We start from the raw sequence: 13,434 nt of genomic DNA, 5'->3' as shown, positions 1-13,434 counted from the left end.
GAGAAAAGGACTGGGAATGAGCAAAGAGAGACAAGCAAGGATGAGAGCGGAGCTGGAGCTCTGCCTCTTTCTGCCAAGAATGGGAAATGGCAATTTCTGACCCCGTTTTCCTGGCTTTGGCTGCATTTAATGTGTCAGACCCTCATGGGCACTGTTTGGCAGCAGAGAAGCGGTGTACCTCCTACGCTCCCTTTGCTGGGCAGGATAGCACTGGCCAAGAGGGATGTTGTAGCAGCAGGAGAGGGGTAAGCATGTAGCTGGCTGCCCTCAAGTCCTTTCCACAGTGGGGAAACAACCATGTGCTGCTTATTTCCCCAAAACCAGCAATTTGTTTTTCTTCTTCCTACACACTGCTTTTTTGTCCCAGCCGGCACAGCCACAGATATTACTGGGAATGAAAGGCTGTAGGAAGCAGAGCTCACAAACCACCATCACCTGGTGCATGGCTTTCAGTCCCAGAGCCCGTGGGCCCCTGCAGAAAGTGGGGAGCAGGAGCACAGGGAGAGTGGGAGTGTATCCTGAGTGCGCTCCACGAGAGACTAGTCTGTGCCAGAGTGTCTCTAGGCTGGCAATAATAAGATCTGGAAATTGCTGCAAGTTGATACATTGTTTGGGAAAGGCACCTCCTGCTGAGATCTCATTTTGTTCGCCCAGAAAGACTCTAAGAGGCATCACAGATTATCTGCAAATGCCTGTGTGTAGAGAGAGATGCCAGGTGATAGAGCTCTGCCCCAGGGTGGAGGGACCTGGTGCCTGGGACTTAAACCAGACAAAGTCAGGCTAGAAAGAAATAGCAGTTTTTTTCCTGACAGTTGTCATTTGCCTTGGAAGAATGTGTCCAGGTTCCAGCAATCAGGCCTGGGTGTTCTCTCCAAAGCAATAGCTCTTGGCTTGGTGCGGAGGTCTCTGCTGCTGGCAAGCCTGTGCAGGAGGACTGGCATCAAGCACCTGTGGTGGTGGGAAGTACACGCCAGGCTCTAAGACATGCTGAGCTCATGCTCAAGACAGCTTTGGAGAGGTGAGCTGCCTTGGGCAGGTTCAGAGAGCTTTCCTGCAAGAGGCACGTGTACGTCTGTGGTGGGACACCAGAGAACCTTGTCTGCTCTTGTGCCTCCCTCGTCCACCCTGGCACAATCCCTCCCACCCCTGCTACTATTTTAAAACAGACATACACTGAAGCTCTAATCTCTGGGAATACTAATTTTCTCCTGCTCTTCCTCCATGTGAGTTCATACAAACATGGCACTTAAATCAGCCCTTGTCTTTGATTAGAATTTTATCTTTCTTTTTTCAGGGCCCATAAATTAGCCTTTTAGCTGCCAGTGCTCTCAGATCCAACAGATAACAGCCTTCCTTGGCATCCGGCTGTTTCCAACATCATTGCTAATATCATCTTTTGGCCATGACTGGCTAGGTGCTCACAGCCATCATTTGGCACACAGGCTTTGAAAATGGCCTTTCACTCAGGAGAAATCATTCCTTATATATAATTCCAGTTTCTCCCCAACTTTCTTGACTACCTTTCTCCAGTGTATTTTTTCCTTTTTAAAATGGAAGGTAAATTGTGCCTGAAGTCTGCCCTTTAAGGAAGCAGCTCTCCACAAGACAGAGTGATGCATGTTTCTCCCATTCTGCCCACCAGCTTGCAGGGCTTTTCTGGGGACCACTTTCTAAGGGAGTTCTGTAGCCTGCTCCACTTGTGACAGCATTGCTGAGACTCGTCCCAAAGGAGCCTAATTGATGACAAACAGCAGGCTAGATTCTGTGACAGGCTAGATTCTAAATCATCTCCACTAGGAACTGAACTGAGACCACCAGCTTCAATTCCCACAGACACCCACACAGCCTGAGCTGATTCAGTTAATGACTCAAGAAACCCCAGTATGGAAAAAGAAATGTTGAATTATATTTTTCTAAAGCTTTCCAGAGGGTATAGAGCCCTGCATGATAACATACAATCAAATAGCAATGAAATGGCATGTGGGGAACAGAAGAATGAGGGTCTGAGGAGGAAGGAAAATGGGCAAGTAGGAAGTTGTCATTTAAGCAGAACTTAAGAGTTGTATTAGCATGGGGAATTAAGCAAATCACTAGAAGAGTAAACAGATTCTGGGCTGGGCTTTTTGTATAAATGTTCTCTCTTTTCAAGTGTTCCCAGTGCTCCTTCCTTTCAGGCTGGAAGAACTGGTGTTCTTTTGAAAGTGTTGATTAACCAATACTTTTTTATTTCTCGCTTTTCCCTCAAGGTTACCCTGGGAAATTACAAAAGGATCAAATTGGTAGCGAGTTCTCACACAAAATTTAGAGCAGCTACAATATGGAATGTCAAATGACTTCCAACAGCCTTTCTCCACACATGGGCTCTTTGGGCAGACTGTCATCTAATTTTGACCTCTGCTTATCTTTAAGCAACATACAGTTTCTGTAGGGTTGTATAGGTGACATGGATGGCAAATCTCACTGCTTGTCTTCCAGTGGGTGACTAGCAGTACAGATGTCTCCACGTGTGAACTGCTTTGCAAGTTATTTTCCACATGTTTGGATCTAAATGTTTGCAAGAGGCCCTCAGGCAGTTCTCCCAGCCCTTAGATGTTGCCATCTGGGCCTGTCAGTTCGAGAACTGTTGAGAAATCATGTGAACTCGCCACTAAAGTGAGGATTTACAGGAGGCAGTGTGCACCTGTGTTTCTTCAACAAGGTACCAGCAGCCTTGAGTCAGCTTAACTCGCTAGATGCAGAATTCATCAGCAGGAGGGGCAAGTGTTGGGCTGTGAGCATTCCTGTTGCTGGGTTCACTTGAAAATTCAAAGGAATCCCTTAATCCTTTGGGTGATACAATTCTGCCCGAGGAATGGGGAGGTATCATCAGTACCAGCAGAGGATTGCTGCAGTCAGGTGTCAGAGGGTGTTGGGGCAGCATGGCTTTCAGCAGAGACCCCGCTCTGGAAGGGAACCTTGAAATGTTGCTGCCATGGATTGCCTGACACAGTTGTCTGGGATAGCAAAAAATATGTATTTGACAATTCAGGAGGCCTTTTCAAGTCCTAAATATCCATGCAAATAGGCAGAAATATTCTTTTATAAGGTTTTGAATAATTTATTTGCACATGGCTTTTTAGGCACAAGTTAGATTCTTTGGTTTTGGTTGTTTGTAAGTAACGTCTTTAAACTCTTCTTGCCATTTTGGCACAAGACACAAAGTAATCTTGGTTCCAACTACAACTATTTCCAAGGTGTGACTTCTGTCACTTTCTAGTCCCTGATTTTTTGCATTCCTGATCATTTTGAGACACCTTCTCAGTTGAGGACCCCAAGTTACAGTCAGCTTTGAAAACTCTTGGCAGACTGAAATGAAAAGATATTTTCTTTTGGAAAAGTGGAAAAGAGCCATGGTAACTGTACGCAGAGATAATGATAGGAAGACTGCACAGGAAAATAACTTACTTCTGCTCAGATTATAATATGTGCCTTTGGTTACTAGTCCTTGTGCTGAACAATAGAAAGAAATGTCACCACTAAAAGGAATTTGGATCAGGGAAATGTTATCATAAGGGCCTAGATATGGACACCCATTTGCCTCTCTCTCCATTTCAACCAGCTTTTGCATTAAAGCATATAATGAAGATACACAAATTCCTCAAATTACTGTGAATTTATCTGAAACCCAAAGAGGAACTGGGTCATTGAAGCTCTATATCCAGTCAGATGTATGGCAAAAGATGAAAAGTAGAGTGTGTGCTAAATGGATCCAGCATTAGTGGCAAGTAATGACAGGCACTAAGATCCTATTCAAAGGTGTAAGGGTAATACCCATGGGCATGTTAATAGTGAATTATGGCCATTATGGAGGCACCAGTGACAATATTTTAGTGCTATTCAAGTTGTCTGGTTTCTTTGCTTTTCACTCACTCTCTTTTCTTCTCAAAAGCTGGTCATTTGGTGGTCATGAAATGTGACATAGTGTGAAGATCCTGTTCTCTCACGTGAGCAAGAGTCTTCACTAACTTTGGCCAAGGAAAGAAGATAAAGAGCTCCTCCTCCTTCCACAAGGAAGAGCCTTGTAGTAGTTTAACTATTACTTTCTTCTGGCTGGTCTCACAATCCAGTGACCAGTGGCAATGATGCCACCAGAAGGCCTCTTTTAACAAACAGTGCTTCCCATTTTGTTGTTCTAGTGAACTTCCCAAGAATGGAGGATGACTTTCCAAGTTCTGAGCAAGACTTTGAAGACAACGATGATCCAGGTTGGTATCCAAATGCCACATGGACAATTCAGCTGTTGCAGCTTGTGTTTCAGTGTCAGATGCCAAGATTACTCACAAACCTCAGCTTTAGGGGTGTGAGGAGCTGGAACACACTTGAGAACATACATTGAGATGGTGGCTTAGTGTTCAAAGGCATTGGTTTTCTTTTCCTGTTTTCCTTTTTCAACAGCCAGCAACCTTGCAAAGTCAATATATTGTATTTGTGTTAGGACAAGTGAAACTGATCTTTTAAGCATTAATTGCTGCTTCATGATGCCTTAAGAGGCCTCCTAGAAACAGAGACTAGACAGGACTAAGGGAATAAAGGTAGGTATTTGTTTGAAAAGCCTTCAAAGGTACCTCCTGCAGCCAGAGGCTATTGCCAAGATGGACCCCAGGTCACGAGTTCTTCACCCTTTTATAGGTTTGGTTCATTTGCATAGTAGGGTTAATTCTCCAATTAAAGCTTCAGTTTTGCCCTCAGCTTACCCCCTCTTTAGAGGCTCTTTGGTTTATAGTTTTTGGGCCTAGGACAGTCTTGGTGTACTTGGAGAGCGGGCCCAGAGAGGTTTTGTTATGTCTACCTAGCATGAGAGAGCAGAAATTAACAGGCTACAAGAAACTTTCAGAGTTACACACTAAGCACTACAGGATTTGAAAAATATAAAAGTTAAAACCTAAGGCATCATGCATGGCATTTGGACTTGTAAATGAAGAAAATTAAGTTGAGACCTGTGACTGATTGATTCCATAGTTTTGAACCCAGTGGCACTGGAAGGGCCAGAGTTTCAGTGGGTGTAAAATGCTTGCATGCTATGTCAATAGTCTGATGTCTAAATGTGAATCAGGATGCCTAACTGTCTTGGTAGTTTGGTGCTTCACATTATTTCTAGACCTGGGTTAGTGAATCCTGCTGAGATATTTGCATATATATACTTTAACTCTTGTAAAGTCATCACAACTCCAAGTAAGAAATGTATAAATGTGAGGGGGGAATAAAAAGTGATCCCTGGATAATAAGTGCCCATTCCACTGCAGATTACTTTGGATCGGATAGGAACGACACACTGTTCTCTACTAACTCTCCAGGAACCCCAAAGCTGGACAAAGAGAAAAGCTGGCTGTACACCCTGGATCCCATCCTGGTGACCATTATAGCAATGAGCTCCCTCGGCGTCCTCCTTGGGGCCATCTGCGCTGGTCTGCTCCTCTACTGCACGTGCTCGTATGCTGGGCTGTCCTCGCGGAGCTCCACCACGCTGGAGAACTACAACTTTGAACTGTATGACGGCATCAAGCACAAGGTCAAGATGAACCACCAGAAGTGCTGCTCAGAGGCCTGATGGGTGCCTGGGGATCACCCTTGGCATTGTGCCCGGTGAGGTGGGCTGGCAGGGGGGTACTTTTTTTGCTGTTTTCTATGGGAACTGAATGCCATAACAGGGAATGAGGGGAGCAGGAGGAGTGAAGGGAGGCACTGCTCCTGCCACCAGGTCCTGCTGCTGGGTCACACTCCACCAGGACCAAGTGGCTTTCCTGCAAACCAGACTGTGCCGGGCAAGGGGGGACTGAGCCCCTTGTTTGTTGGTTCATCTTCATTTTCTGCTGATGTGAATGGCTGGGATGTGGTGAGGGAGCCTGGTTTACCTTTTGGATGTGAGAAACTCAATGTTGATTGTTATTTCCCACCTTCTTTCTCTGGTGAGTTGCTGAGAAGGCTGAGGGATTTCTTTAGAAATAACACACACACACACACACGGAGCCCCTGTCCATTTTAGACTCCGTCCAGGTATCGTTGTAGGGATTTGTGCACTTCACACTAAGAACAGGAAGCTGCAGTTTGCAGACCTGAAAACGAAAACATGTTGTTACCTTCAACTCTCCTTCTCCTAGTAGCAGGGGAAAGGTGGGATACTGGCTTTACTGTCAACAGTAACAACAGCGCTTTCTGAAATCATTAAGAAAGAAAATAGAAGGGAAACCCTATGTGTAGAAGCACCTCTTTGAGAGAAGCTGAAGAGCCTTAACGTGATTTGTGAATAAGAGCCATTTATTAAATCCAGATCTTTGATTGCAACAGCTGAGGCCTTCATCAGGAAGGCCTTTATTTGAATCTCCCACCCCTCTTAAGCCTGTTTTTCTTTTTACTATAATGAGAAAATTGCAGCAAACAAAAGATAGAGCCTGTCAGGTTGCTGGTGCTTAGGCAGTAGCTTTGGGAAAGGGGCTTCACTTGGGGTTTGACTTGAGGTACAGTGCCGAGACCTCTCCGAAGTGCCAGGGAGGAAAATGAACTGGGAAGGAGGCTGGAGCCATGCCCACAGCCCTGGGGAGCCTGGCCATGGTGCCTTCTGGCACCCCCTCACTTTCCTGGTGCTCCCCTTCTCCCTGGAGCTGGGGGTGTGAGCTGGTGCCATCAGCACTGCTGGACCAAACAGCTGCTATCATATCCCCTTCGGAGCAAAGCTGCGCTGCTCCTGATCAGTAGCAAAAACCCCAAGTTCTATCCATGAGCTGTGGTTTTTTTTTTACTTTGAACAAGTGCCTTAGAAGAAGTATTTTCCTCCAGCTGATGATCAGTGCTGTATCAAACAGCAAGTGAGGCCTTCATCCTTCCCCCCAAAATGCTCTTCTTCACCACTCTCTGCTGGTAAGAGCCCAGCAGAAATCTGGTCCTTCTACTTTCAAATGGTCTGGCTACATTGTGTGGCAGCTGGTACCTCTCCACTTACCACTGTGCTGTGGGAGAAGAGTGTTATGAAAACAATTGGATGGAGAAAAAGACTTCAAATGCTGAACCCCAAACCAATGCCTTCATTTCCAGTTCAGTACAGATGGATCACCTCAATCAGCTTGCACATACATAAATAAGAAACCTTTCTGTCACACTGGGTTTGCTTTTCCAGGGGCTCTTTGGTAATACCTGGCATGTCCTGATTTTTCCATTTTATCTGGCAAGTAGCTTGGGTTGGAGATGGCATTATTTTCCTCACTAACTGCGATTGACAAAGGTGTGATGTGTTGTGAAGCTCAGTTTGCCCAGCCCCCATAGACAAATTGTGCAGGAGTTCAGTGTTTGGGGACACAAGCAACATCTGGAGAGGAGATGAGCATGGACACATGAGCAGTGCCACAGCTGCTCCTTGGTACTGGGGGAATAGGAACATTTGTCCACTGTTTCATGAAGAGCTCCCTTAGACAATAAGTTTTTAGGAAAAAAGCCCCTTCTCTGTTCTAAGAAAGATGCACGTGTACTGGCGGAGCAGATACAGCAGCTGCGTCATCAGAACATCCACGGGTCGTACACACACGCAGAGATGCGCACACACAAAGGCCTTCATTTTTTTAGTTCACACTGTGCACCCGACAAAAACAGCAGTAAATGTGTCTCTGATTCTCCTTTCGAATCACCTTATTTCTTTTGGCATTTTTCACAGACAAATTCCACAGGGGTGTTATTTTACTGTACAAAAGAAACAGAGGCAGTGAGAGGAAATGTACCAGACCATTTCAAAGCTGGATTGCTGCTGCTCAATGATTTTATCCCCTTCAAATCACCAGAGAGGGGAAGGATGAATGGAAAAGGACCATACAGTAGAAAAGCCAACTTAGGCAAACAATAGGTGAAAATATATAATTAAAAAGGTGATGTTATGGTGTCTAGTAGGCGTACAGAGAGAAGAGTTCATATATACATATATTCAGAAATAGTGTGTTTGCACACGCACGTGAATTCTCTGTATGTATCGTGTATGTGACTTATTCCGTGGGACTGACTCGTGTTAATGTATCTCTTGATCTGGGGCAGGAGAGTACTGCTGACCTTGGCACTGACATGGCACGGGCCCAGTGAAGCGCCCAGCCCGCGTGTCCCGCCCGCCCCTGGCAGCTGGGGCAGGGCCCACGTGTGAGCTCGCCAGGCGAGAGAAGGCCGATAATGCTGCACAGCCAATACCTCACTTACTTCTGCCGGGTGCTTTACTGTTCTACGGAAAACTCTGTTTGATTGTAACTTCAACAGGGAGGGGGGGAAAAGTCATCAGTGCATTCAATTCATTGCATCCTCCTCTGCAAATAGATTAGGTTTGCTGATTGCAATTCCCTCTGTGAAATTCAGAAAAGAAAAAAAAATTGGCATTAATGCCTTTGCTTAAATGGGCTGTTGCCTCCACACACTTCCCATGGCAGGACATGTTGCTAATGGGCAGGTTGTAGTGCTGGGTGACTTCATTTTGTGGGAAGGTGCCGGAGGTGAGCATGGGAATTAAACCATTAAGAAATTATATGCAGAAATGGAAATTGTCCAAGGTTTGCAGTTCAAGGTATTTGACCATTTACTGGCTGAGCCAGGACTTACGGACTTAAAGAGCTTTTACTGTGATTCTTCGGTGTAACAAACAAACAAAACAAAAAAAATAAAACTGTGTTTATATGATTTGTATAAAAACCTTTTAAAATTACTATTTAATAAACATTATGGTAGAGATTATGTTTCAGTGGTGTCTTGGTTTGAAAGACAGGTGTCTGCTAAGGAAGGCAGGAGCCTCCCTTGGAATGGAAAATGTAACCCCCTCCCCTCCGAATTATTATAATTTTGAAATTAGGGGGCTTTCGGGCAGAGATATGAGAAATAGGAATAACAGTTCTTTACTGTTATATATAACAAGGCAATAATACAGAAACACTGGCTTAACCTGACAGAGTCAGGATACAACCTGACACCCTGCTGGGCAGGGTGGTGGAAGCAGTCCAATTAAGGGGTGGCTGCAGTCCTCTTGAGGTGATGGATGTGGTTCTGTCAAAGCAGTGATCCTGTAGAAGGGTCTGGTCTTCCTCTGAAGGTCCAGTGGTGGTTATGTAGCTCTTGTTCTCTGGGAATCCAGTAGGTATGGGCTGACTGTGGTGCTCCAAACCTCAGATTATATCCAGGTAGGAATGCTGGGTTCCTCCCCCTGGGCGGAGCATCTCACAATGGGATGATGTAATTTTATGAGTTGTGCAGTGAGGTTAGATGGCCCATTAACAGAAGATATCTCTCCAGAGGGAGTTATCAGGGATGTGTCATGGAAGATACAAAGAACACTGCCCCACCTGGTTTTAGTAGCTGGCTCATTAACAGAAGATGTATCCTGGAGGGAGTTACCAGGGATGTGTCAAGGAAGCGATAAAGAACACTGCCCCAGATGGGGATAGAATACATACTTTTGGTTACATTGTAGACTGTACCTTAGACACCTGGCTTTGTAGCAGAAACCCCAGCGAAACGAGGTGCAACTGGAGACACACAGGGCTCCCCACTGCTCTCCTTTGCTGCGCACTGCCTGTCCCTTTGGATTACCCCAGGCTGCCTGGCACACCAAGGTCACGTGGGGTTTTAACACAGACCCAGTGCACACACACATCCTCTCCTAGCAGAGCTGGGGACAGCTGCAAGCTGCTCTGGCCCAAAAGTGCCACCTGAGAGTAAACCCCAAAGTGGATGCAGGTCCTTTCCTGTCACCCTGTGCCTTGGCCCAGTGCTGCTAGTGATCCCAGAGAGGAGTGCAGTTTTAGGCTAAGAAAAACATCATTTAAAACTCAAGTGCACTGGTGGGGGCCAGCCTGTCGCAGTTTGTCCACCTCACAAGCGTACAGGTGCTGGTATGCCAGCATATCACTGTCCTGTTTCTATGAACCTGCCAAAGTGGGCAGTGACTGGGATGGGGTGGTCTTCTGCAGGTCAGCTTCAGCCCCGTTCTTGGGTGTCACAAAGACAGTGGAGACTCCTGGCAAACCCCAGTGCCAAGCCTGGCTCCACATACTTGTCTTCTCCACCCCCTCTCTATTCTGTCGCACCGCCCTGGTGGCAGCCTCGGCTCAGGAGAGCCTCATGTCTCACAGGGGTCCCAGCACCCTGCAGCAGGCAGCCAGGAGCCACTGCAGGGCTGCAGAAGGGAGAAGCTGTGGGGCTGAACCTACAGCTTGGAAACTGTTGTTTATTTATGGGCACCCTGACAAATGAAAGCCAGTCCATCAAGCCCTGGGCATCTTGAGAGCAAATGAAATTTTGCTGCTATCTCCAATATGGTGACCCCCTCCCAAAGCGTCTGTGTGTTAAAGAGGGTCTTTAAGCAATGAAGGGTGGCTAGCAGCTTAGATGAAGATGACAGTGTAGCTGCAACCTTGACAGCTCTCCCCTCATCCAGGAATAAAGAACTGATGTGCAGATTGATACCTGGGGGAGAGGCTGTCAGAGAGCAGGACGGAGACGGCAGATAAGCGACTCAATCAGTGTCAGACCTGTCCTGCCGTAACACCGCCTGTAAATCACTGCAGTTTAAGGGGAGCCTCCTCTAACGCAGGGAGCAGAGAGCAGGTAATAGAAACACAGCAGGCAAAGCAGATGTGTGCTCTGGCTGTGGTTAAAAGCCTGTGAGCTGGGCTGAAGATGCTGCTTGGGCACAAAGGGGAGGCAGGCACCCACTTCAGGAAATTGAAATCTTCAGGTGGTTTTTTTTTCAGCACAAGCTGGGATTGCACTTGGATGGGGCTGCTGTGGAGCCAGCAGGATGGGGTGGGAGCCGGGTGCCCTGGTGCATTTGCCATGCACACAAGGGTACCCACTGCAAGCAGAGGCTGGACTGTGAGGAGCCACAGGGAGTCTTTCATGTGGCACAAGACTAATCAGGGGCTGAGCAGGCTAATGAAATAGATTTCACCATTCTTGGGCTGCTCCAAGATGGGGATCCAGCCGTTCCTGCACATCCTCTAGAGCTGATTGCAATCGTGTGCGCACCCTTGCTGTTCCTCTTGCCCCTTCTTCTTTCAAATATTCCTTTTCTTTTGGGTTTAATGGGAAATCTTTTCAAATAATGACTTGCTCTCTGGACAGCTGGGGGCTTGGCAGTAAGGAGAGCCATGGGGCTGAGCTAACGAGTGGATTCGTAATTAATTAATTGCAGGCAGGTGCAAGTAGAGCCTCCCGTTGCCTCACCCTCTTCTGTCTCTCTCTGAAGAACTCCTCTGTCTCCTGGAGCCTGGCACTATCACCAGCCATCCGACGGGATTGAGCAAAACCTGGTGCCAGCTTTGCTGTGGACAATGACTTTGCCAGGCAGGGAGGCTGGTGCTCCACCTCCTCTCTGAAGGGACCACAGAGAGCCCATCCGTTGCAGCATGTGGCCTTTGCGTCCATAACTGTCAGGCCTAAACCATGATGACCAGCACCCATAAAGGCACCTTCTCTCCATTGGGAAGCTCCTGATGGCCCCTTCCTGTTAAAGTTGGATGGCTCTGTTTACTGTAGCTGCACCGAAATAGTTCACGTCTTCCCACTTTACACCCCAAATGGACAAACCCACCTGGCAGTGACAGGTGTTGGTGAACCCCTGAGAGCTGACTCCCGGTGCGCCGAGCACTGGGGACCTGACTGCAGCCAGTGCCACCGCTGCTGTGTCCCTGCTGTGTCCTTTCAGCCTTACTGTGGCTGCTCAGTAGAGCCCTGTGGTCTAAATACAGAGGGTAACACTGAGTTTTGGTCTGTGTACATCTGTAGCAAAATTTACATTGAATTCAATAGGTCCCTCTTGTCACTCACACTGATCAGGTAGGACTAGGCTTTCCTATCAACTCCTGTTACATGCAGTGACCCATTTGAGGCAACAAACTCATCGTGTCTAAAGCAGTTCAGTGGGAAAATAACTAATCCTGAATGTGTTGAGAGGGAATGACCCTTCTCTTGGCTCCTGTGTCATAACTCAGTTGCACCACTAATATCCGAAATGGAAAGCACTGAATTAAACACTCAGCAGTTCTACCCCCGCCTTGGCCTGGGTGCCAAAAATCAAGAGAAGAAATACAGCTCTTCTTCAGGGCTGCAGGGTGAACCAGCCCATGCTGGTGGCTCAGGACTGTTTGCTGCAATAGACTTTGCTAGCATTTCCTTGGTTAAATGTTTACAAACCTAGAGGAAATAGCTGTCCCAGATGTTGCTGATAATTTCCTATCAGGTCCCTCCTGGCGCAGTGCAGGGCTGCTTTGTCGCCCTTCAGATCAGCTGCCAATCTCATGCTTAATAACAGACTTGACTTCTTTACAAAAACTGTCAAAATTTCTAGTGTTGTTTTTGCCCTCCTGGTCTCCCGGGTTTATACAGAGTAACTCTGCCCTGGCTCCCAGCCCAGCTCTCCTTGCAGCCCTGGAAGCGCACTCCCAAGCAGAGTGGCTGCAGCAGAGGCGCAGGACACCTCATTGATGGGCTGTGTTGAGCAACACAGCCGTTGCCAAATGCATTTCAACCTCATATTTTAAGAAGACATTCAATGTGCTTACCAAGGCTGGGGAGCCTTTTACACCACAGCAATAATCCAGCGCTCGGCCGTGAAATCCTTAGCACAGTGTCACATCCATCCCTTTCAGCAGAGAAGTTTTATTAACTTAGGGTGTGAAAAGTTTTGGAGAGCAAAAGTCTCTCTTCCCTCTGAGAGAAATAAGGATGATTTAAGCAGTCTCGGTGTATTTGAGATGGAGAGTGAGTCCCCCAGCTGACACATCAGAGGGAAAAACTGTAAGCCGAGGCTGCATTTATTAAAGAAGGAAGCTGAGGCTGTGCAAAGCCAACCTTTCTAAGCACTCCACGAGAGCATTTTAATAAAAAGCACAACAAGCCTACAACAAATCATGTCTTGAAAGCAAAAAAAAAAAAAAAAAAAAAAAGTCAATTCCTGTCAAGGTTTGAAGAATCGTTTGAGCTTAAGGAAAAGCGAATTCCTGCTACGCTCCCCTCCCCTGCCCTCCTCTCCCGTGCGTGGAGCAAAGCCATGGCAAACGCTGCCTGTGACACACCGCAAATCACAGAGGAGAGCGGGGGGGCCGCCGCCGGCCCTCCGCGGGAAGGCCCACAGAAGGATTGAAGCTTAGAGAAAATGGAATTTATAGTCAGAGCATTAAAATATTAAAGGGCCTTAAAGAACAGCCATGAATCTGATTTTGGAGGGGGGTGGGACGCAAGTCTGTCATCAGGCAGAGACAAACAGCTGCTGGACTTGACAACTCACATAAATCTGATGGAGAAGAAGAAATAAAGCCCAATCAGACCCAAAGAAAAAAAAAAAAAGAAAGAAAAAGAAAGGTGATGAAAAGATTTTAGGGCATGAAGTGTGAAAAGGAGAGGGAAAGCTAAAGAAGATAAGGAGTTGAAAGCAGAAGAGTG

The 13,434-nt window shown here is 46.8% G+C and overlaps 1 protein-coding gene across 4 annotated transcripts in view; it reads left to right on the top strand.

The window, feature by feature from the left end:
• The window catches only part of NRP2 (neuropilin 2), an 89,658-nt gene extending 80,928 nt beyond the window's left edge, over positions 1 to 8,730 (top strand). Inside the window, exons 16-18 of one of the 4 annotated variants that reach the window (XM_069022262.1) lie at positions 4,176 to 4,244; positions 5,283 to 5,622; positions 8,053 to 8,730. In XM_069022262.1, the coding sequence (XP_068878363.1) occupies positions 4,176 to 4,244; positions 5,283 to 5,587 (374 nt within the window). In that variant the 3' untranslated portion in view covers positions 5,588 to 5,622; positions 8,053 to 8,730. Of the gene's footprint in view, positions 1 to 4,175; positions 4,245 to 5,282 lie in introns of all 4 variants that reach the window. The other 3 variants (XM_069022261.1, XM_069022263.1, XM_069022260.1) reach the window with 3 other exon arrangements.
• The last annotated feature ends 4,704 nt before the right edge of the window (positions 8,731 to 13,434 follow it).

This window comes from Aphelocoma coerulescens, chromosome 7, assembly GCF_041296385.1.
Source record: "Aphelocoma coerulescens isolate FSJ_1873_10779 chromosome 7, UR_Acoe_1.0, whole genome shotgun sequence".
Classification (NCBI taxonomy): domain Eukaryota; kingdom Metazoa; phylum Chordata; class Aves; order Passeriformes; family Corvidae; genus Aphelocoma; species Aphelocoma coerulescens.
Note: the sequence above shows the minus strand (reverse complement) of the source record. Positions and strands in the feature narration are given on the sequence as shown.